The 24,164-nt window shown below is 39.0% G+C and overlaps 1 protein-coding gene across 2 annotated transcripts in view; it reads right to left on the reverse strand.

The window, feature by feature from the left end:
- The window catches only part of gbf1 (golgi brefeldin A resistant guanine nucleotide exchange factor 1), a 112,854-nt gene extending 89,109 nt beyond the window's left edge, over positions 1 to 23,745 (reverse strand). For both annotated transcript variants that reach the window (XM_022765156.1, XM_022765155.1), the window contains exons 1-3: positions 23,491 to 23,745; positions 21,161 to 21,265; positions 19,757 to 19,823 (exon numbers count right to left, since the gene is read on the reverse strand). In XM_022765156.1, the coding sequence (XP_022620877.1) occupies positions 19,757 to 19,823; positions 21,161 to 21,256 (163 nt within the window). In that variant the 5' untranslated portion in view covers positions 21,257 to 21,265; positions 23,491 to 23,745. The remainder of the gene's footprint in view (positions 1 to 19,756; positions 19,824 to 21,160; positions 21,266 to 23,490) is intronic.
- Positions 23,746 to 24,164: the final 419 nt, after the last annotated feature.

A 24,164-nucleotide genomic window follows, 5' to 3' on the forward strand; every position in this document is an offset into this window, starting at 1 on the left:
TTGTATTAAATGGCAGGAGTTTGAGAGGTTCGCTGACCCCTTTCTCCCATAGATTTGTATGAGCTCTGTGTCTTCAACAGCCAGACTCACTCACACACTCACACACTCACACACACTCACACACACACACAAACACTCTCACACACACACACACACACACACACACAGAATGGCAGACAGACCTGGAGATGAACAGGCAGATAGACACAGTTTCATTCAGGAAACATTTGGCTGTTAATTTCAGTTTGAAATGACTCCCCATTACATATATTCTAATTGGTGGATTACTTTTAACCAGTGTTTTCCAGGTGCTACCTTTTTCAAAGAGGGCACACAGTGAGATGCCATTGCCACAATGGCAACCTCTGAGTCTGGGTCAGATTACCTGATTAGACACTTATCTGAGATCTGTGGTGTTTATCAACCACTTTACTGACATTTCTGCAATGATTTACAAACATCTCAACTGGTTTCATTGGAAATATGTTTCAGTCCAGTTTTAATCAGGAAGCATTCGACATTTCATTTCAGTTTGTCATTCTAACTGACACACACACACACACACACACGAACCGGAGACAGACACACACATACACACACACACACACACACACACACACACACACACACACACACACACACACACACACACACACACACACACACACACACACACACACACAAAAATGGACACATAGACAGGTTGACAGGTACACAGACAAACAGGCAGATAGACAGACAGGAAGACAATCAGACTCACAGACTCACAGATACAGGCAGGTAGATAGACACAATTTTATTCAGGAAACATTTTGCTGTTAATTAGTGCCACGGTGCTCAGCTCCGAGGCACTCCTCTACAGCTAGAATAGCTGAGAGGAGTGCCTCGGGGCATCTATTAATCTATTAATATTCCTTCGGGCTTATTATTATTCTTCCGCCAAATTTTGGCGCGTTACTCGTCCCGCAGTTTTGAGAAAACCCCGGTAATATATACATCAAAACGTGAGTCTTGATCCCGAAAGAGGTGCTATGACTTTTGGTGTTAAAATTCAAATTTTTCCCAAAGTTATTCCCAAAATACTGGGAATAAATAATGCATTAGGAATGCATTGGAATTTTCTTTAAAAACCCACAAAATTTCACCTTTTTTCTGAGTCACCCAGCTCTCTCATACCTGCACGTAGAAATGTGATTCAAAAAAAAACTTCTGCTCTCTCCAAAACACAACAACTGTTTTTACATAACATGTAAACTTTTCAAACTATGAGCACTCAAAGGAGGAGTGGAAATCACTTTTTCTTCAAAGTTAGAGTGACAGCGTCAGTTGGCTAGAGTGCGTGAAGCAGTAAAAAATAACCTTTATTTTTATTTTTAACTCGAGCTCACGGCCAAACCGTAAAAAGTAAACATAGTTGTTGGGATTCATAAAATGTAACTTTGACAGGCAGGGTCTGCACAAAATTTAAACGGGGGTGCCGAGTCCGGCAGCAATACCTGTCTCACTCTCATTGACACCTAATGTAATCGTCTTTTTTTTTTCAAAAGAATCTCACTCTGTCTTCGCACTGAGCTACTTCACTCATTTTAAGGAATATCTGAATAAAATAGAGACTGTAAGAAACTTCTGGCTTCAGTGTCTGTCACGGTGTTTTCGGTTTTTGAAAAGAAAGTAATGGTTTTCTCATAATTTGCAATTGTTTTAAGCCATGTAGAAGCCAAATTCTGGGCAGATTTTCACATTGCCATGGCAACGGCAGCTCCTGACTTGTCGTGCGTGTGTGCGTGCCTAGCAACCAGATAACCAACTCTCCAAGCTCCGCTAGCTTTACATTAGCCGCATGTTAGGTCTTAAATTACATTTAGTTAGGTGTTTAATATGTTAAGTCCATTTACTGCTTCCTTTGTTTGCTTTTCTTTTTGTTTTGTTAAATGAGTGAATGGAAGTTGTGACGGTCTCCGCTGAGACAGAGGAGAGGAGAAGCTACTAGCCTCTCTCGCTGTCACTTCTAGTCGCGTTGCTCTCCTCCACAGTAATGTTAAATTTAGCATTGAAAAAAACATAATAGTGGTAATTTAAATAGCGGTTCATGGGATTTATTAACCCTCAGGGGTCCCTCTGTCCTTTTTTGGACATTTTCTTCACTTTTCGTTTTTGATTTGCTGATCATTTTGGCTGTGTTACAGCTGAAGGTATGGATTTCTGCAAGAAAGTGTCTTTTTTGACATATTTTTAAAATCTAATGTCAGTTACTGTTACAGGTCTATTATACACTGGTAACACATTTTGTACCCTCTGGGGTTCCTCGCGTCCAAAAAAGGACACACAAAGAAAATGCTATAAAATCATCATATATCAATATTTTTTTCTGCTTTTTTTGCATACATCTCTTAAACCACTTCAGTTCTGCTCAAACCTACCAAATGTTTATTAGTTTTCAGGATTTTAACCCTTTAAATGCCAGTTTGAAGACATGTTGCCTCTTGTTTTATTAAAAAAAACAACACAGAATATGAGATATTTCCCACATAATACATGATGGAGGGATGTGACATTGTTTTATATCAGAGTCTTTTATATCAAGACATTTCTCAAAACCAGAATATGATCAGGGTGACTTTTGAACACTGGAAATAAATCATGTACTCATCCCGGCAGTAGCCCCCGTGGCACTGAAAATTTCCCTGGAATTTTCTAGTTACAGTTTGCAATCTAACTGACTCCACATTACATATATTCTAACTGGTGGATTATCTTTAGAGCTCATTCTGATTTAGCTCATTTTGAATTACCTCACCCAGGGTTTTCCAGGTGCTACCTTTTTCAGAGATAAAGAAAGGTAGGCAGCCAGACAGACAGACAGCATTGTCACTATGGCAACCTCTGAGTGCAGGGAGGGGATACACAGCTAGGTCAAATTACCCAATTAGAAACTGATATCTGTGGTTTTATCAAGCACTTTACTGACATTTCTATCAAAATCCCACTACAGACTGCTCCAACACTAAATACAACTAAATACAGACAATTTTGTACACACCTCTCAACTGTTTTCACTGGAAATATGTTTCGGTCCAGCTGTAATCAGGTAGCATACGGCAGTTGATTTCAGTTTGTCATTCTAACTGACAGAAATACAGACAAGCAGAGAGGCACACAGATAGATAGAAAGGCACACAAAGCAGAGACACAAACACACACATGCACACAAACAGTCACATGCACAGAAACAGATACTCATGCATGCACGCACGCATGCACACACAAAAACTGGTGTTATACTCCAGATCCTCCTTTTACTTTCCTTCGGTTGTTAACTACTCCTGCATACTTTGTGCTATATAAAACGTTCAACTATCAAAACGTTCAGCTTCTTTAGGAGAGCTATCCTTGCCTTCAACTTTTTGATATTATTCATAATTTTTTAAATAATTTTTTCTGCAATATTTTACAGTGTAACTACTTGAGCATACTTTCAGCTACAGGCTTCATTCAAACTTTAAAGTGTTGATTCTGATTGGCTAATTAAACTCTAAGATAAATCAACACAGTGTATTTGCGTGTACTTGTGTGTGCGTGTTGATGTGTGGTTTGCATGTGTATACATGTCTGTGTGAGGACAACTTTGGTTAAAAACCATTATTGTGAAGTCATTTTGGCTGGTCCTGACAACTTCAAAGGGCTGTTTGAAGGTTAAAAGACACACAAAGTCCATCACCATCATATGGATATTAACTGTATAAGTGTCTCAACCCGTTGACACAAGCTTTTTGGAGGCTCTATGGTAGACAGCTCTATTTTAGTTCCTGAAGAAAAGTACCCGGAACTTTAAGTTTGAGCTTATGAGCCGAAAAAAATGGAGGCCTGAGACGGTCTGGTGAGCAATTTTCGTTGTGATAGTGGAACATGGTATCAAATCTCTGGATTACCAGAATTATTACATTTCATCTTGTGAAGAACGGTCATTGAGATATTTTACTTCTTCTGACAATGGCGAGTACAGCTCACTGCTCTGTGACACATTGATGAATTCATCCAATAGCAGTTGCATACGTGCTAAAAAGATTTTATGTTGGTTGGTTTGAGTGTGGGTGTCATCGAAATATCTTTGGTCCCCAATACTTGAAAGTCAATGAGGAGAATAGCAAGCTGTTCTAAACAGTCATGTAGATTGTTTGTATCCTTTTCTCAAAGTTAGGGGTGCCCTCTAATAGTCAGCCAAACGCTAGTCAATGAAAAAAATCATTTCGAGTGGCTTTGCCAATCATTCATTAACTTCAGACAACGCTTGTCATTTAAACCATATTATCATTATCACTGTAAGGTTCTCCTTGCTGGTTGTCGCAGTTTCATTAACAGGCGGCTCTCTCCGTGCACATGCTTGTAAAAAGTAACACAAACATTCATTATTACAGTTTATATAAGACTACAGTTAATGTAGCCCAGTGTTAACAATGATACTTATAACATACTCTTTCAGCTCGGCACATTAAATTAAAATCATAAATATGCAACGAATGGTTGTCCAATGGCTTGAACTAATGACTACAAGTCAACTAGGAAAACCTTTGTTGAGAGGCAGCACTCCTAACAATGTGAAAGCTCCTGTAAGACATGGAGTATAAAGTCCAGACCAATACATCTATGGTGTTGAGTTTAGAGGAATCTGTGCTTTGAGCCCAGGATTAGTTTGACCTATACTTGACTTCAATAGTAACAACAGTGCACATTAGTTCACAAGTTCATTCTCCCTTGACCTCTGTGTCTGAGCCCGCTACCACCCCCCAACACCAACCTCACCTCAAGTCTACTCAACCCAGAAGATGCCCAGCGACCACACACCCTCCAGCCAGTTTAGCAGGAATTTTTACTATTTAAAACCAAAACAGACATATCTGCATAGCTGGAATGGCTGCTAGCTGTTCTGTGCATACAGTCACTGGTCAGACAGGGAAGAGCCAGAGCACCGGGTGTTGCTCCTCTAACAAGGGATTATGAATTACGATGGTTAAATGTAGGGACAGATATGTCCAGCTGCTGTTCACTACATTATTACCAAACCATAGAGGTATACTTAAACTGCATAGAAAAACACACACACAGTGTTCATGCTGATTACCAGATGTATACATCACTAAGTCAATGCAATGTGTCAAACGTTTTTTTTATTTTAACACTACTCAGATCAGTGTTACTTTACCACTAGTGTAAAAAGGAATTTCTGTCATGTTGCCGTCATGTGTTGAGTTTAGCAGTGTAAACTGTGGTTTTCTGGTTTACAGTGAGCTTTCCAGTATCCCAGTACAAACTTACTCTGCTTTCGAAAAATACTGTGGCTACTGCTTTGTGTCTTACTTTACAGCAAACAGATGCACTGAAGAACATATGCAGTCTGTAAAGACTAAGTCTATACAACGTCATCTACAGTTTGAGTTTTACAACATACTGAAGAGATAAAAAGAGTTGGAGAGAGAAACTGTTTTGATAAGATGTAGTTACTGCTTCACAACATCATTTGATATTATGCATTTTATTCTAAAATGCAACAGTGATTCAAGTTTAGTGATGAACACATACAATGTTGTGAAGCATGATGTTGATGATGATTACCTCAGTGGAGACACATACCAGTATAGTATTTTTGTCAAGAATTATGGAAATGGCAAAGCAATTGTAAAATACCATAACTGCAGACATCACCTACAGTACCTGCCCAGTGTTTGCTGGATAAGGTGCTCTATCACTGCTGTAAAGGAAAAAGTCTGGATTTCACTTAGATCAGTTCCCGTGGACAATGCTTTCTACTGGTGTTCATTCTCGAGGCCACTCATCATTTAAGCTGACAAAAACATAACATTTAGCGGAGTGCTGTAATTAATGCCTTACACATAGTAAGAACAAACTGATTTGTTGCATAAAAAAAACTGAATCTTCTCCAGTCTGAACACACTGAGCAAAAATGATTCACATTTTAGCTACAAATCTTTTGACCTAAGCTCTTTACAACCTAGATGAATCAATTCTTGTCCAAGCCATGTCTCTGTTCATGAAAAAAAAGTGGACTAGATAACAGGGAGTGAACATTGTTATACATATCGGTGGGTCTATTTTGCTTTTAGAGCAATCAACACCTTCTTGTTGTCCCAGGTTGTTAGCATGTCTCATCGTCAGCTGCACTGGGCCACACAAACCTGCTCAGCTCCCTCCCCTGTCAGCAGGGCGGCTTTTGTCAAAATTTGTTATCAGCAGCACTGATCCCACTCTATTTATGAAGGGGTGCGTCAACAAGTTTAAAGCACTCCTGCTGCATGTGTCACCTCTTTTTGACTCAATATTTGTGCTATGAAATGTGACCAGTTGTTTAATCACCCCCACCCCCCTTTGTACATGCCCGCCAGCATGCCTGTCCTCCTCGACCCACCAGTAACCCCGCCCCCACCATCCATCGACAAGACATTTTTGACCTATGTCACCTTTATAGCACACACTCTTTTCAAACTCCCAGCTGCAGCCCAGAAATAGGACAGCTTTTTCTAATTCTGGGTGTCCACTCAGAGGTGAGAGCCTTGTGCCTCTCAGTGGACACCCAACAGGAGAGGGATGACAAACAGGAGGGGGATGACAACCATATGGATTACAATAAAATGAAATTGAGGATCACCCTTTCCATATTCACTGAATAAGTCCGCTCATTTTATCCACAAAAATTATGAGGGAAATATTTGACAAGCTTTTCAAATAATAATTTCAATGAAAGAAAACGAAATTATTTGAAAGGCAAACAAAAGAAAAAGAAAAGAAAAATCTTATTCAACGACCAGCAAACATCTGATGAGGCATGCAATATGCTGTATATCCTCCACTTCAAAACATCTCCTTCCTTCAGACAGTTATGAACTAATTTAACTTGGAATTCACAGAAAATTCAACAAGAAGCATCAACACAGTAGCTCAGGCAAACAACAATTATCTAATGACTAAAAAGTGAGTAAAGCAAATGTATACAATATTTTTGCCAATCGAATTAAGACAAAACTAAAATCAAGTCCTTTGTAATGTGTTACCACTTTTCCATTTCTATTCCAATGGCAAAAACTAAAAGAGCCTGGACTATGGAGCCTTTATAATTAGTGATCAAGAGTGATCATTTTAAATTTGGTCATTTCATAATGGTGATCTCGGCCATGTCGTGTTTTATCACAGCATAAACAAACCTGTTACAGTCTACCAAAGTATCATCATGCTTAAAATCATTGTGATGTTTATGATAAAGAGCACAGAAGAACATTAGTATGATCCACTTTGACACAGACTCAGTATATGAAGTTAACTGGAAGTCAGTAAAACTACAATCTGCAAAGATAAATCATTCAACCTGAAGTCCTGCCTGAAATAAAAAAGCAGTGCTCAGTGACCTGAGACTAACAAGAAAATAAATTCTCTGTCCAGTACAAGTGAGCATGTTTGTATCTGTGAGATTCCCAGCTTGAGACCAATGTGTGATGCTATGCTTAGCTAATTGGATATGTGTATTACAATGTCCGTGGTCACAGCACCCTTATGGGGCATGAAATAACAAGCAGCTGTGTGTGTCAAGAGACTTCACGTGTGTGCTCAGTTTGACTGTGTGTGTGTGTGTGTGTGTGTGTGTGTGTGTGTGTGTGTGTGTGTGTGTGTGTGTGTGTGTGGGTGTGTGTGTGTGTGGGTGTGTGGGTGGGGGTGGTTGCTGAGAGGTTTATTAACCCAGTCCATCAAGGCATTGTGGGATTCACACTGAGACACCAAAGGCTTATGGATGTGAGCGCCACACAAGCAAGACAGCAAGACAGGACCTCTCCAAAATACTAATATGGGCCCTTATTTTCTACCACAACAACCCCCCTACACCCACCCACCCCCACTCCAAAGCCAGCACCTCTATACCAGCGCTTCTTCCACTGTTAGTGCAGGGGTGTGCTTTGATTTGACCAGCTTTACTGTCCTACAAAAGGAGATTATCAACAACAGCCTTGATTCTTTACTGCTGACTTTCCATTGTGATTCACCCTGTAGAACATTGTATGTTTATGATAATGATCAACAGGGCAGCAACAGGGCATACTACTGGGATATAAGATATCACTTTACCCCATATAACTGTCAATATGGAATTACAGGGCTCTGTCAGAGGTTCAGCAGATTTGAAGACCTTTGTTTACTCTTTGTTCTCACAAACACATTTTACAACCACCAGCATGGCAACATAGCAGAAATCAGAATGGTGGAGATACTATTAACTAGCCATGACTTATGCACTGCCAACATAATACAAATCCTTGAAGTCAAAGTGCAGTTCTATGACATTAGCAAGTTTAGCCCTCTTTATGATGGGTTGTTTTCCACTAATAAACGGTTGCTGTGTTAGGACAAAGCAGTGAGCTGTTGTTAAACAGATTATACCAAAGCTAAAAATATCCAGAGAACAGAAATTGCACAAGCGGTCAAAAACAAATTAACAAAGTACAAGTATAATACAGTGATTCAAGCTTGAGATTTTTTGTCAATCAACCAGATATAAAATCTTAAGTTTAAATGACAAAAACTGTGAAGTTGAACTAAAGAGGAATGTGGAAATGATAAATAAAAATGTTTTAACACGAGCAAAGGTAGCAAGATTCAGGTCAACGGCAAAATGAAAGGTAAAGGAAATGTTAACCTCGATGATTAAAGGTAAGTAAGAAGTTGTAATGTAATACACTTTATCAGATTCAGTGATTATCTCATCTCTCATCTCATCATAATCTGCTAGCTGTCCGTTCTGAGCCTCAGTACACAGCTTCAGTAAATATGACATAAACAAATTGGCACTGAGCCCAGCACTATTCCAGCCAGCAGCAACAGGGGGCGTTCATGCACAGGACAAGGGAAAGAAACAGATGAGACATGGGGAAAAGGGACAGTGGGAGCGAGAGACCGTAAATCGGGCACATGCTAATGGATAGTGCCAATTAAAGGATTACCAGGGGAAGGAGAAGGAGCAGTCTACCCACCTGTCCCTGCCCGACCATGTGAAGCTTTGAATTGAATTGATTGGGAGATTGCAGACGAAAGGCAAAGTTGCATGGAAGAACTTTCTACCAGTGGCCGTGACAGTGGAATATACTCCACAACATAATTGTATTGTCAAGATGGAGAAATGGCTGAGGAACAGCAAAAGAGGAGACGTTTAGAAGAACAAAAACTGAAAACAAAATGCTATGATCAGGCAAGGGCGAAGAGCCGAGTTAACATTGGTGAGACTTTCCGGAGGTGGAGACTGCATGGTCAGACTCGCAAAGAAATTAAGACCTGGACTTATACGCTGAGACTGGGCTGCACCCTGAATGACAGGCACACAGAGAGGGCCAGGACAGCGACTGTTTGTGATAGCTAACTGTAACTGGTTAGTTAGTAAGAAGGTACTAGTGTCACATCTGTGTGATCAATATCATTAAATTACTTGCCCATGGACGTTCTGCTTACTTTCTAGTTTGCCAAGATATGCTGTAGTTGTGTAGTGACTATCTGTCTGCGGCTGGTGTGCTGGCTCTGGGAAACTGTCTCGTCCTCTCTGTTAGCTTAGCAGTAGCTGTTGCAACAGTTTACTGTCTCATTGTTTGCTCTATAGCATGGTATTTATCTGTACAACATGCAAAAGGTATTATTGCCACAAAGACCTATAAAAACAAGTTTGTTAGCACAGTGGATTCATTTGGTTGGACGCATAATTTGAAATGCTTTGCCAGGTAACTTTACCTTCCTTGTTAGCTTAGCTACAAACCTACAGTCCTCTTTTCTGTCAATGTAGTTTTGTAAAAACAATTTAAATCTCTCTAGGTTTTACTAAGCTGTGTTTATAGTCCTGTGTTTGTGTGCATGCCATTTGTTTGATGATATTTTTATTTTCTATAAGACTTGTTTGGCTTTGTATATACTTCCATAGTGTATAAGACGCTCTGGAATCCTCCACTGTGTTAGTGCTTTGTCAGTGTGCATCCATGAATTTGGGTGTGGAGATTCTGAAGGAGCACTGAGGGGAGGGGCATATTTGTTTTGCTGTTGAGTTCAAATATCATTTATTTTTTGCCACATTTGGTCTCCCCGCAGTTCAAGATTTCAGTAATCAATTAAAGGTATCAAATTGTATTATTTAATCGCCACTTTGACACCATCATACAAACTGGAACAATGATGTCTGATTGATGTCACTATTACTGCCATGTCCACATAGGCAAATGTATGCTTATAACTGAGTGTATAAGCAGGTTAAAATAGAAAACAGTATCCTATACATAAGTTTGTCAAAATCATAATTTGATTTGAGCAGCAATTTATTTTGTTCATGCCATTAGGTTTTATCAGAGTTAAGATGTTAACAAGAAGCTCATCATTTCCCACATAAGTGGAAATTATGTATTACCAAACAGACTGGACACCGTTTGTGGAGTGAATAATAAGGTGTATAAAAACTAAATTACATTTAAACAAATTTAAAATTGTTGGAGGCTTTCATGTCCGGCCTGCCCCCCAAACTCCTCTCTTTTGGGGCTTATGGGGGTCCAGTTTGTTTTGCTCACATCTTTCCCCTCTCTTCCATCTAACCCTCAATTTCCTCCATGCCGGAGCCCAACCACCCCCACCCAGACACCCCGGGCGGCATGATTAATAGCCTTCTGCTGGGACCCTCCATCCACTCAGCACATTGTTGAGAGGCTCTGAGACAGGACAACAGTTGCATCCCCTCTTCACACTGGGCCTAAGCCTTCCTGTCAGTCCCTGGTTAGGGCGCTGTTAACTGGCCAGATTTACAGCTACTAACCAGCACTAGGTGGCAGCCTGTGTGGGGAGGGGAAGCCACTACAATTAATCATAGTTCTTTTGATGGGCACTCAACTGGTAGGCCAAAGGCTTGTCACTCTATAACACCTGTACAATGCATACACAAAACAAGCTATTTATCACTTTGGGCTCTGTGAACTTGAGAACTTCTAAAATGTTATAGATAAAATAATAAATCATAAAATTATTGATAAATTAATTTCGATTAGTTTACACCTATTTCACAACAGTGGCAAAATTATACAGTCTATTTAATGCTAAGTGACAAAGTATCTGTATGGTCCCTGTTAAATAATTTGTTTGTTATTAGCCTGTTGCTCCTGTATATCAGGCTTTCCACACAGACTAACAGGGGACAGGCAGTCAACCTTCAGCATGAGAGGGTCAGATTAAGCAGCATAACCCTACTGCAAATTCACCTGAACTGAACACAGGTGCAGATTTTGGCCAGTTGAGTAAAGTGAAGAAAATCTTTTTGTTTTGTTTTTGATTTACATTGTAATGAAAAAATGCATTCTGGGTTAGAAGTTGTTACCACAGAAGGTAGATATGTAGATAAATACTGAAATGAAATCCAAGTCCTAACAGGGTGCAGACTGCCAACAGAAAACTACAAGTATCACTTTGACAGTTATTTGTACACGAGGAGACCAGTCTGCTCAATTACACAAATCATTCACAATAGTATAACTTGGCAAACTATATTAAATATGATAGATACTGTGTGCAACATGACATTATCATTTTGTCAGATTTTTTCATGGTGACAATTGCTCATTTTTCCACATTGTTGTTCCCTTAACTAAGCTATCTACAATAGCTCAAACAATGAACAATTAATAGAGTAGTTGAGTGACTGAAAATCAATTAATCATTCACGTTCTATTTCAGGTATTAATGCAAAAAATTCAGTAGTTCGAGCTTTTTACATATGAACAGTTGCTGCTGTGATAAGACACAGAACATCTTTGACTCAAACAAGAAATCTGAAGACATCCCCTTGACCTTGTGAAAATGTGAGGGACATTTATCAATATTTTCTAACATTTTAAAAACCAAACTAGTAATCAAGAAAATTAAATCAATCTGATAAATCAATAATGGAAATAATCATTAGTTACAGCTACTTCATTTACCTATGTGCATGCTTATGCACAAATATTTATTCAAGTGCAATGCCCACCCAATGTCAATGCCTGACTAGAAATTAATGTAAGTGACAACTCCACCCACTCAGTTTATCTACTTCTGACCATGTCATAAAAATAACACTGACAGCAGGACTGAGAATCTGACCTGCAATCTCATACTTAAAGCTACGGGACACCAGGGCCACGCGGCAGACATGTAAAGAATTGCCATGAGGCAGATTCTCCTTGCTCAGAATGCCATCATGAGTAAACATATTTGCATAAGTGGCTGAGCGACATGAATTATGGTTCCTCTTTCTCAGCAGTTGCCAGCTGCCTTCTGCCAGTTCAATTGGGAGTGATATATGTGTGAAGATCAGATGGCAGAGAAGAGGAAGGGATTGGTGAGAAAAGGAAGGAGGGTAAAACGTCACAACCAGTTCCCAAGTGCTCAGGCTGCGACCCCCGTAGGCCTGCCAGTGCCTGCCTGACCATGGCTGGGAGCCGAGACAACACATAAACACTTGACCTTGAAATGAGGCTAAGAGGAACAGCATGGGTGCGTTCTGTCTTGATGACTGACATGGCTAAAATGTGATGAATTAATGAGGTTGCCAGTAGCACATGGATTAACCTATGTGAAAATAAAAATAAAAACACTGTGCCACTGAACACCATTTTATTTCAGCAGATAAAATACAGTAAATGAATGGGTGCACACAATGATCGATACATGTTGGGGCCTCAAACTACGCAATTAAAAATACATTATTTTTTTCTTAATTCTACTATTCCATTTCAAATGAGCTGTTTTGTCTTTTGCTTTGGGGAAATGAGGATAATTATTTTAAAGGTCAACTGGAGAGTAATCAAATCATCCTCTACAATGTTCATGCTGAAAATCCACTGCCATGCCCCCTGATATCTACCTCTGGTGCTGTACTGGTGATTCGGGTCAATTAGAGGTGTGCTTGTGAATTTCGTTAGTGTTTGGATGAAAAGGAGAAAGCTGTCAGTCAAAAGGCCACTCTGGCTTTGTATCTGAGGGGCTGCATGGGGCTCTAAACCTGTATTTGTATGAATAAAAATGAAGGGATTTAGGAGCAGACTTGTCAGAAAATCTGCCCTTTGCTGCAGCAGAGGGGGTTGACGGGAGAGGAGGGTAGAAGGAAAGAATTGAAGATTTGAGTAGCTTAGGCTCAGTGACTTCTGCATAAAAAAGGGACAGCTGAAAAAAAGGTGAGCTGAAGGGAAAATAAAATATATGTCAGAATCAAAGGCTCTTCTCCGCTCCCTCTTCCTGTCTGAGGTGCAGTCCAGCAATAAAATAAATCCACAGAATTATTCAATGAGAGACTGATACAGATTTGTCTGATTGATGACAATCCTATACAGGAGACACACCCCGTCATTGTCGAGTAAGACACAAAGACTCAATCTGTAGCTCAAAACAATGCTTCAGATGTTAGGTCAACAAATACAGTAATATTCTCAAACATTTGGTATTCAACAATGGGAGTTTGTGCGGCAGCATTTCAAATCCTAGAGTCAATTTCTCACCATCAGTTGGTTGCTTTTAATTCCAGTGTAGTGCTAGGGTTAGATTTAACACAAAACACGTATCTGTTTAGTCGAGTGTCCACCAATATAGTCATTGTCATACCACAACACAATGACTGTTAGACAAAGGTTCAAAATGTCAAAATGAAAATAATGATCACACTAATATGACAAATACATTAATGATCAAACGATTTTACAGGTTTAATGGTTCACACAATCCCAGGTCAGACCCTAGTTCAAGACCAGGGTCACAGTAACCAGGTACTCAAATTTTTCTATGGTTATTAAGAACAAGTAAACAACTTTCAATATGTCAGTCATGCTGCATCATTATAACGAGAGAGCTCTTCTCAGGGCTCACAGAACACACCAAACTGAACATCCTGTGGCAAATGGTTCAGGATCATGATATGAACCCTTACACAACTAAATGATAAGATAAAAATGTACTCCATCATGTTCTATGTGTTTAAAAACAACAGCAAATACCATAATTCCTTGTAAGACAGCACACATTTACAGGCAGATGCTGGCCCTAAAACTGTGGAAAGGAGTTTATTATACGGGTCGAATGAGGTTAGGGATGGGGCATTAAATATCAGGCTCAATCCAAACCACCCCATTTTAGAGGAAAGGCTCCTGCTTCCTGGGACTGATTTGCCTCGATGACTGGGCAAGATGGAGCTGAGGCATCACAACACATGGTCCATCGTTGCCCTTCTTCAACTGTGCTCTCATTGTTCAGGAGTCGCAAGAGGACCTTACATTTTCCAGGAGTTAAAGGAAACATTTTTTCCTGCATTCAGAAAAGAGAGGCAACACTTCCTTTCCCAGAACAATTTATCTCTCTGCTTGACAAGACTCCCTGCTATATTTACCCAACTAAAATTGCAGATGATATACTTCCAGCTACACTTCTCTCGAGCTCTATGGCACATGGTCCTGTCAATCACACTAGTTACAACAGAGCAGCACCGCCAGAGCAGTGAAACCCATAGCCAAACAGAGAGAGCGACAGAGAAAGATGGGAAAAAAAGAAAATAAGTGAGGAGAGAAAGACAGGGGCTGAGAAACCTTGTGGGGACTAATTCATATTTCCTTGCCTGGATGGCTTTTCTGTTAGAGGAAACAGGGATACACACCAGAGTAAATGAAATTACCGTGCTTTCATTAATCAGACAGCTGGGCTGCTACAAACCCTCAAAGCAGCAGTTCAACACAGCCCACCCGCACGATTTCCTACTAAAATATTGCTGTGTTCCTGAGACACAACTAGAGAGATCTATTAGATTGTGATGCTGCTGAATATCAAAACAAATTGATCAGTCTGTCAAGTACAAGATTCAGCTCTACTGTGGTTATTTGAGCTCCATTTTGTCTCTCATCAGTGCATGGAAGTAACATTTGAGAGGCTGGGTGCATAGGGGACCTTGGCTTAAAGATGCAACCAAGCCTTCAAACATTCTTCACATGGACTCATTACTTCATGCAAATGCCCTAAAAAACTGTGAAAACATTCACATTCCATATTCGACTTCCAGTGTGGTCAACTACAATAACTGTACTGGAGTCATTTCAAGGATGATCACAGAGGAACACAGGCGTTGGGTGATTGAGGGCTGAAGGGAAAGGGTTACTGGGAGAGGAACAGGAAAGAGCAGGGTTAACCAGTTCGGTGGATTCCTCCTCAGCCAGCAGCGCCTGTCTGTCTTTGTGGCAGAGGCATTCTCTGGAGAAAGACAGCAGTGGTGGGGGCTCAGGCTGTGCAGCTCCATGTGTTGCATCTTTCCCATTGCTTACAACTTATACAACTGTAGTGTAGGGCAGTCGGAGCTGCCAGGACTGTCATTGCAAAGGCATGACAACATGCAGGATTGTCCTCAGAGACAGCTTGGGTCTCTCAGAAGGAGGGGGGAGGTGTCAGACAGCACCACTGCAACACACATACTTGGACTCACAAATGATCAGTTATCACACTCAGTGATAGAAAAATTAAACATGTTTAGCCTTAATCTTTGGCCCTTCACCCAAACTACAAAGTTTTACAAATGTAGTCTTGTATCAAAATCTTTCAACTGCAAACCTGACCCAATGGAAACAGAGAGAAGGTAAAGCCCCATTTCTTCAACCTCGTTTCTGTCCATTCAACTGATAAAAGGTTTGCTTTAGGCCTGACACAGTTACACAATTGTCTGATTGCTGACCACATTCATTTCCTTTCATCTGTATAAAAACAGCAAAACATCAAACTAACAGAAATATTTCCACATCGATTTCCACGACACATTCTTTCAGTGATCTTATATCTCATTCTGCTATGGTTTAAAGCTATGGAGAATTAGACACCAACTGTTTATCTCAAGGTGCTTACCTTCTAATATTTGACCAACTGCAGTTTGATTAGTATCTATTGACATTAACATCATGGATTTAGTCATAAAGGCCAAACACATTTTGGAAGCCAAATGAAGAAGTAGACCTCAACAACTTGAAAGAGCCGATTTGTCACATTTGCAGTAAAACAGTGGTGGTCGAAGTCACTAATACCAAAGATCTAAAAAACCATCTACAAGTCCACCACCTCACCCAACTCGCCGAACATGGAAAAACAGCAGCAGCCGCAGCCAGTTCCATCTCGGCAAGAGGATGTGGCTGAAGCTTCAGACAAGTGTCTAAATATAAACATAACTGTACTAGATGACACATGTTAACAGACAGCAAGGCCTGACTCACCTGATGTAGAGTGTGGCTATAAGCCTGCTACTGGCCACATGTCTCATGCCCCATTCTCCTCCTCTTCCGCTTCCAGCCTGTTTGTTTGTGTTTTCAAAATAGCTATGGCTACGGGACACAACAACAACCTCTGAGCGAACCACCTATACACTGAAGATGGCAACTGAAATATCACATTGATATAAGTATTCAGACACTTTGCTATGACACTCAGGTTCCTTCATTTTTTTGGCTCATCTTTGAGATATTTCTTCACCTTGACTGGAGTCCACCTGTGATATTATTCATCTGATTTGGAAAGCATACACCTGCCTAAGGCTTAACACAATGCAGATCAGAGCAAAAACCAAGCACCAATCTCCATCCCCCCTGAAAAAGAATTTGGTGCATTGTGGGATTACTTTAGATTTTCAAAAACAAATATGGGGTTGTCCCCGAGAATGGACATCCAGTTTGCAAAAAGAGCAAATAGAGCAGCAACAGTCACAGGCACATTTTTTGCATTGAGGACTTTCACTTTAAATACTTAGAGTACATTTTCCTGAGAATACGTTCATACTTTAACATTTTCAATCCAGGAATTTAACTTGTAACAGAGTATTTTCACAGTGTGGTATCAGAACTTTTATTTAAGGATGTGAATACTTCCTCGTATACTGCAATACCGTGAAACCGTGATCACATAGCTCATATGAGGTTTTCATGCCGTAAAAATCTCATACCGTTGCAACTCTAGTGGATGTACTCTGACACGGAGAAATGCACCATTTGATTACTTTGCAGCAACTGTTTAGCTGTTCCGGGTATAGGCAATAGGAGAATGAGGCCTAGAGGTTCAAATATCCCGGCGTTATCCTTTAAGCCAGATAAGGAGGAAGAGAATGACTGGCTGTGGTTTGGCTGTAGTATATCATTGATTTGGATTATTGGCCCCTGTCAGTCATTTTCTTGTATATTTAAGTAGTTGTTTATGTCATACCGGCTCTTTGCTTTTTTTTGAATAAATAGCTTCTTCATAGTTGTATGTGTATGTTGTATGTGTATTATTAAACTATGGCTTATGTTAAAATGGTGGCATAACATGAACAAAAGTAACATCACATCACAAGTCTTTGAACAAAAAAAAAAAACTACATAATTTGAAAATACTATCACATAAGAAACAAATCCTGAAACCAATGGAAAACGACTTTAACCTTTAACTGGATATCAAAATAGCTGCCAATTATTTCTCTCTCCATCAACTAATCGACTAATCATCTAATCGTTTCAGCACTAATTAGGACACAACAGTGTACACTGGAATGTTGTGTAACTGGGCAGAGGTCATGAATTACGTAGTATCGATCAGAATTATTGGTACAATGTTGTAATAAAAATACATCCGGAAAAGTAGAGTATTTTTAATATTTGAGGTATCCACACAAATTGGTGAATCAACCAGCCCAACTATCTGCACATGTAAGCCTTCTTATCTTCTAACTTCAAATCATCACAATTGTGAAATGATAATAAAAACTAAGAGATATGAGAAAGATTTTCACATATCTGATTAGAGCTGTGTATTGGCAAGAATCTGACCATATGATACGTATCATGATACAAAACTATGATATCATGATATTGTCTTAGTGCAAGCAAGGCAATATGTTATGATTTTTAGGAAACTGTCATAACATTAAGAACACACCACCAAATGCGTAAAATCTGAGTTTACTTTTTCATGCAATCAGAACAGTGGGGTTTGCATATGCATTTATTACAGTCCTTGTAATTTAGCAGCGTAGCACTATGTTGGTGCAATCTGTACAAAGGAATTAATTTGCCTATTACAGTAAAAAATTAAATAAAATAAAAAGTTGTTGCAGGATTCTTGTTGTAAACAAATGAAGAGAAAATTGAACACTGTCTTGATAAAATAACTGTGTTGATAAGGGAATAATGGACTTAATGTCAAAATGTTAATAAACACTATGTCTCATCCACTAATTCCATTTTTTACCTCCTTGTACGTCTTGGGCACAGAAATGTCAGTTGTGTGTTGTTGGGAGGTTACGGTGTAACAAGGCTCCATTGTATTCAACATATTATGGAAGTCTTCATTCTCTACAACACAGAGTGCGCATAATTTGTAACTGAAAAACTTAAGTACTGACTGAGTTATCTTGGTTGCACAAGTTGAGTATGGTGGTGTAAATGTTTTGTACCAGAGTGAGCTGAGATATTAGCCATTTGCTGTTCTGTTAGCTGTACATCACAATGGTGTCTTGCTAAGTGTTCTCTCTTAGTTGTGTTCCCAGAGTATTTGATTTTGGCACATTTGTATAAAGGCATGGCTCCTGTCAATCTCCTTCTTTAACGTGGCAGCCAAAACGAACACACTCCAGTTCTGCACACTGCAGCTGAATCCAAACTCTTTCAGATTGAACATTACTCGTCAGCTGGGTTTGCTAATGTTAACCCTTATGCCTGCATGTAAACTATTAATCAAATATTGATAGTGTTTTTATGATACAGTATCACAAAACATAATGAAACAATTTGAAATGTATTGATATTTTGTTACACCCACACCTGTGTCTGACACAGTTTTGTGTTTCTTAAAAAAGGGCTAACCATTACAACCAGTTGGCGGTACATAGTCAAGACAACAATCCAAAAATACATTTTCCCCATGTGACCAATTAATCTGGAATCAACTACAGTATGCTATCAACCTGTGAAACAGCTGAAAGCCACCAACTAACCTGGACAATCAACAAAGTTATCCTGTTCATATCTAAAACAATCACAGTGTCATGACTTAACCTAAATGTGTGATACACAACATTTTATAGCATCTCCCTTGCCAGTGATTAAAAAAACAACATAGACAGGTAACATTCTCCACTTCTATGAAATGACCTAAAACAAGAAGTAAAGAAACAGTCTCTTCTTCAGTATCTTCTGTCTCTTTGATATACTGCATGGGAATGTTCTTAAAGTAGCAATACATAATACAGCAATATACTTTGAAGTGTATGTCACCAATGCATGACTTGACTCCCTTGTGTGTACAGAGGCACTTGCTCTCTACCACCAGATGACATTTCCCTTAATTGTCTTCTCACAATAAGGACATTTTAATAATATTAACACAGAGCGATACTGGGACACCTGGGACTTCTTAAAATGATCCCATAGAGAATCTGGAGAAATGATCCAATGTTGCAAGACAATATTGACAACTTTGAAAGGCCAAGACATTTCACAGTTTTCTCAGTGAAACTCTAATGGGCACACCTGATTAAATATCCACAGTGCTAACTCCCTCAAGTTTATTCAAGCAATGTGTTCCACACTGGGGAGCTTTCACACCAAACTTACTTTGTGCAGTTCAAACTAACTAAAAGCCTGTTTGGTTCAGTTCAGGCTTGTGTGAAAGCTGTCAGTCAAACAGGTTGGTCAACACTGTTCAAACTGGTCCCACATACCTTTAATGTTGTTGAGTATTTCCTTGAGTTGGCCAAAGCTGTTGAGTAATGGGTCCTGTTCTTCGTCCTAGGTGAAGAAAAAACATGATGAAAAAACGATTAAAAACAACCAGTACAGCACTTTAAGTATATTCTGCATAAAAACAGACATGATGGTGATAACTGAATCAGTAACACTATTTATGATGAAGTCTCCAACATGATGACTCTTGACGGACATAGCACCTTGCCAAATTATTCTTTCAGTTCTCAATCAGTTTTTATGTGGTTGGTAGGTTAATGATATCTGTCCCTGATTAGATAACTGAAATACAACCAGGGCTGAGGACCTCTGCATTTGGATTATAATCTCATATCCATCATCTGATTATAAACTGCGATTGACACAGTTAACTGTGACTTCCAGATTGTGTGAAAATAGGCCACATCTGGATGTGACAAAAGAAAATAAAGCAGCATCCATCCTAGTACTAAACTAATTCATTCAATATTACAACCAATGGTTTTGGCCTGGGACATGTCTGCCTTATAATCTCAGCTCAGTTCACAGAACATGATATCATGTACTGTGAACTGAGCTGAGTTGAGCTAGTTGATTTCTGGCTAATTTGTGTCTTGCAATTCAATACTTATTACAGCTCTTTCAACAGAAATAACCCATTTTTTATCAGAGAACAGTAACACTCACCGCACATGTAAAACCTAATGAGTAATGTCAATGACTTTTGCACATAATGAATCATTTAATGCCAATTTAATATTTCTACTTCTTCAAACAAAGCTGAGAAAAGATGCAAGAAAATACATCTTAGAATATATAGTGTTCTAAGAGTTTCCTGCCCCGATCAACACATTTTAAGTAATATATACCAAATGTCCTTCGACAAACTAGACAACATTGTGCTTCATTTGAAACCTCCTCTGGTGCAGGTGATGTTATGTCCTCCTTTTTTTAAGTTTGGGATGTGGTTGCATTCTGTCCCGTGTTTATTTGCAGCAGTCTGCCACATATTGCTTTTCTATTTTCTCTACTATTTCAAATATGTAAAATCTTGTCTCATTGTAGAGCAGCACACAGTGCATTTATATGAAACTGATTGCAAAATATCTTAAGTCGATAGCTGCAAAGCTAAGTAATAATTAATATTGTGGACTTTCCTGCCATTCCTGAGATTCTTCCTGGAAAAATGTCCCTTAAAAACATAACTTTCATCAGAACATTAGAGCCATTTTGAACTGTGGAATACTGAGCATTGGATTGGAAATCCATCTGACATTATTGAAGATGAAGTGTGCCCAATTAACCTAACTTAAATTCAGTGACTAGAAAACAGCTTTCATATCTTTAGTTAATCTAACCACTGAGTTAAAAGACATTAACTATTATTGGTGTGTTTAACTTACCAGAGGAGTATGAGTATTCCATCTGGAGTTCCTCTTGATAGCTCCAACAACAGTGCTAATTTCACCCTGGACAATGTAGATATTCTTGTCCACCATGCTGCTTTTCTGAGAGAAACATACAAGAGGGAAAGGTCAGTTCTGGCAGAAATTCAAGCCAGGACTGGGGAATAATACTATATTACAAGTTATAGTCCCTCTATATACTTCTTGGTTAAAGTCCAGCAGGGACAGGCTGAATACTGTTCACTCAACTTCATTGCTTCACATCATCCAGAGATATAGCTTCAACAATCATGAACCAAGAGCTGATTTCAGTGACACGAGACAGCCACAGTCAGCTAACTTTCCTGAGTCCTTCCTGTGGACCACCCTTAAACTGCGTTGGGTCCTCTCTATAGTTATTCATATCAGATTGAGACTGTCATGACTCAAGGCAGCTCATATAGCCAGCTATCATTTGTTACTTTTTAACTTAAAATAACTTTCTTGTGCATGTTTTAATAAGCCAGTTTCCACAAAGTAGGCCTTTTTAATGTTACATAGTAAATGCAAACACATTTACGCAAAAACACAAAATGAAAAAAAAAAAAAAATGCAAAGGTCAATATTGGAATTTTCTGATTGGATATTGGATCATTCAGATATGAATCACTATAAATCAGAAAATCAATTTTTAATCAATCCTATCAATGCACCAATCAATTAATAAAACACACAAATATGTAAAACATATGGGGTACTACAATAGCATATACAAACATAAAAAATGTACACAAGAGATACACATATCCTGGTGCTATAGACCACTGACCCATCATGTAAAACTGTTTGACAGTGTTTTATCATAGTAAACATATCTTGTCTACATCAATTGATGTGGGTACACTGGAATTCATTATGTTAAGTTGTGGATGAACTTTCACACATAATAAAATCATATACAAAAATCTTCTGCAGTAAATATGCACATATAGTATATGAAAAATGAGTCACCAAGCTTAAAGTCAAACTAAAAACGCCCACCCTCAAATGAATACAGAATCTAAGACTCGAACAGCAAATTTCCATGTCTACATTGACAGTGTCTATGGATAATACGGATAACCAAACAGATTTAAAATGACATGCTGTTCATATTTGACAAGCAGTATACCTCAAAATGGTTGGATTAACCTTTTTCCTTGTGTCATGAAAGACATGCCAAATAATACTCTTGTTTTACAGGAAGACTTGTAAGCGTAGAGACTGGGTGACTGAGGCCACATTCTTTCAAATTCATGGCAAGCAGTCAATTCAAAACTAATAAGAGGATGAAGGTATGATAGGTAGAGGCTCGGATGTAGGGACAGAGTGACAGGCTTATATCTGATAAAACGCTCACATAAATGAGAAGTTTTTTAAACCATCAATTCCAATCTGATTTCATGATGTTGAGTCCTGATCTGATATTATATTTCCTACACAATACAGCAGATTCAGTATCCTTCATGCAGACAGAGGAAAAGGGTGAAAGGGCCAATAAGAGACTGAGCCCACAGCTCAGTAGCAGACAGTAGTCAGTAGTCACAGTCATTCATTTCATAAGCCACAGCCATTTCAGCATGATGTACAATTATTTGTTCAGCATGAATTCAGAAAACCATAGACCTGCAGTAGTTGTAGTTTGTCTCAGAGGGCTTTAGAATATGTACATTATGGGCTTTTCAATTATTTTTTCATATATTAATCAAATTTCTTCATTCTGAATTCCGTATTCCTTTCTTATTGTTGGATATTGGCTGTATTGCAACATCTCTGTCTGTAACTAAGAAATACTCAAGCAGTTTCAAACGTTAATCTATCATAGCCAAATTGAAAACTCTCAATATGTGTTATTTAAGTGCAATATAATACTGTCATACACCAAAAGTCAGTAGTACAAGCCTGTCAGGTGAGCTAAGAAGGTGCTAGCTGGCTAATGAGATAAAGTCAGGAGCGTCTACTCAAAGACTAAGAGGCTAGCTCTCCATCGTATTTAAGGGTTGACAGTCTGTTAACAGACAAATAAAACACAATGAGAGGATACGTAAATACTATTTAATTAATCTATCAACGTACCTAAGCGTTCACATAATCGTTGCATAAACAAGACCACTTACCTACCCAGGAACCTGACAGCCAACTACCCACCTTAGCTCAACTAGCTAGCGTGTCAACTTGCTAAGGGTAACAAGATGTGTCTACAGCGTGTCTTCTCAGACAACACTGATGTATTTATTTTATCTAATAAAGCATAAGGCCTATTAACACATAAACACGCGTATCTGTTTTTCTAGAAATAAATATATTACCTGAGTGTGGCAGCAATTTCAAAGACGGAGTCCAACTGTAGCTAATGTATGCCTAGCTCGGCAGGCTCGCAGGCTAGTCGGCCAACAGTGAATGAAGATGATCAAAGTTTAGTTCAGTACGACAAATAGATAATCTAAAAATTTCTGACATTCCACTGCTTGATAACGTAATGTTTCCAAACACAGCTTATTCATTCACTCTTCAAAAAAACGCTCCATACGTGAATGAATACAACACTTTCCTATGGCTGTCAATCTGGCCTTGGTAAACACACTGACGTGGAAAAACTCTGCAGTCTCAACCTACCATGAAGACAGTTTTGATTGACAGACCGATTAACTGACCACTAAGCATCATATGGAGATCTAAAATGAACGCAGATACCAGGGAATTTAACTTTAAGTTGGTTTATATATAATTGAATCAAACAGAATAACAAGAATTGTTTAAAAAAAAACAACAACAAAAAAAACACTTGTGTTACAAAAAAAAGGGGCGGGACAAAGGTAGCAGTAGCGGAGAAAGGTTCGCTGCGCACGGCTGATGACGAGGACACTGTCGGCATCTCCATTGGAGAGAACAATCCCATAATGGCAATTACAGTAAAAATAGACTGTATTTTTACCGGTCAGTTTATTATCACTGGGTCTCAGCGCAAGACTTGACTCTCTTT

The sequence above is a fragment of the Seriola dumerili genome, unplaced genomic scaffold (genome assembly GCF_002260705.1).
Source record: "Seriola dumerili isolate Sdu_G_001 unplaced genomic scaffold, Sdu_1.0 BDQW01000665.1, whole genome shotgun sequence".
Classification (NCBI taxonomy): Eukaryota; Metazoa; Chordata; class Actinopteri; order Carangiformes; family Carangidae; genus Seriola; species Seriola dumerili.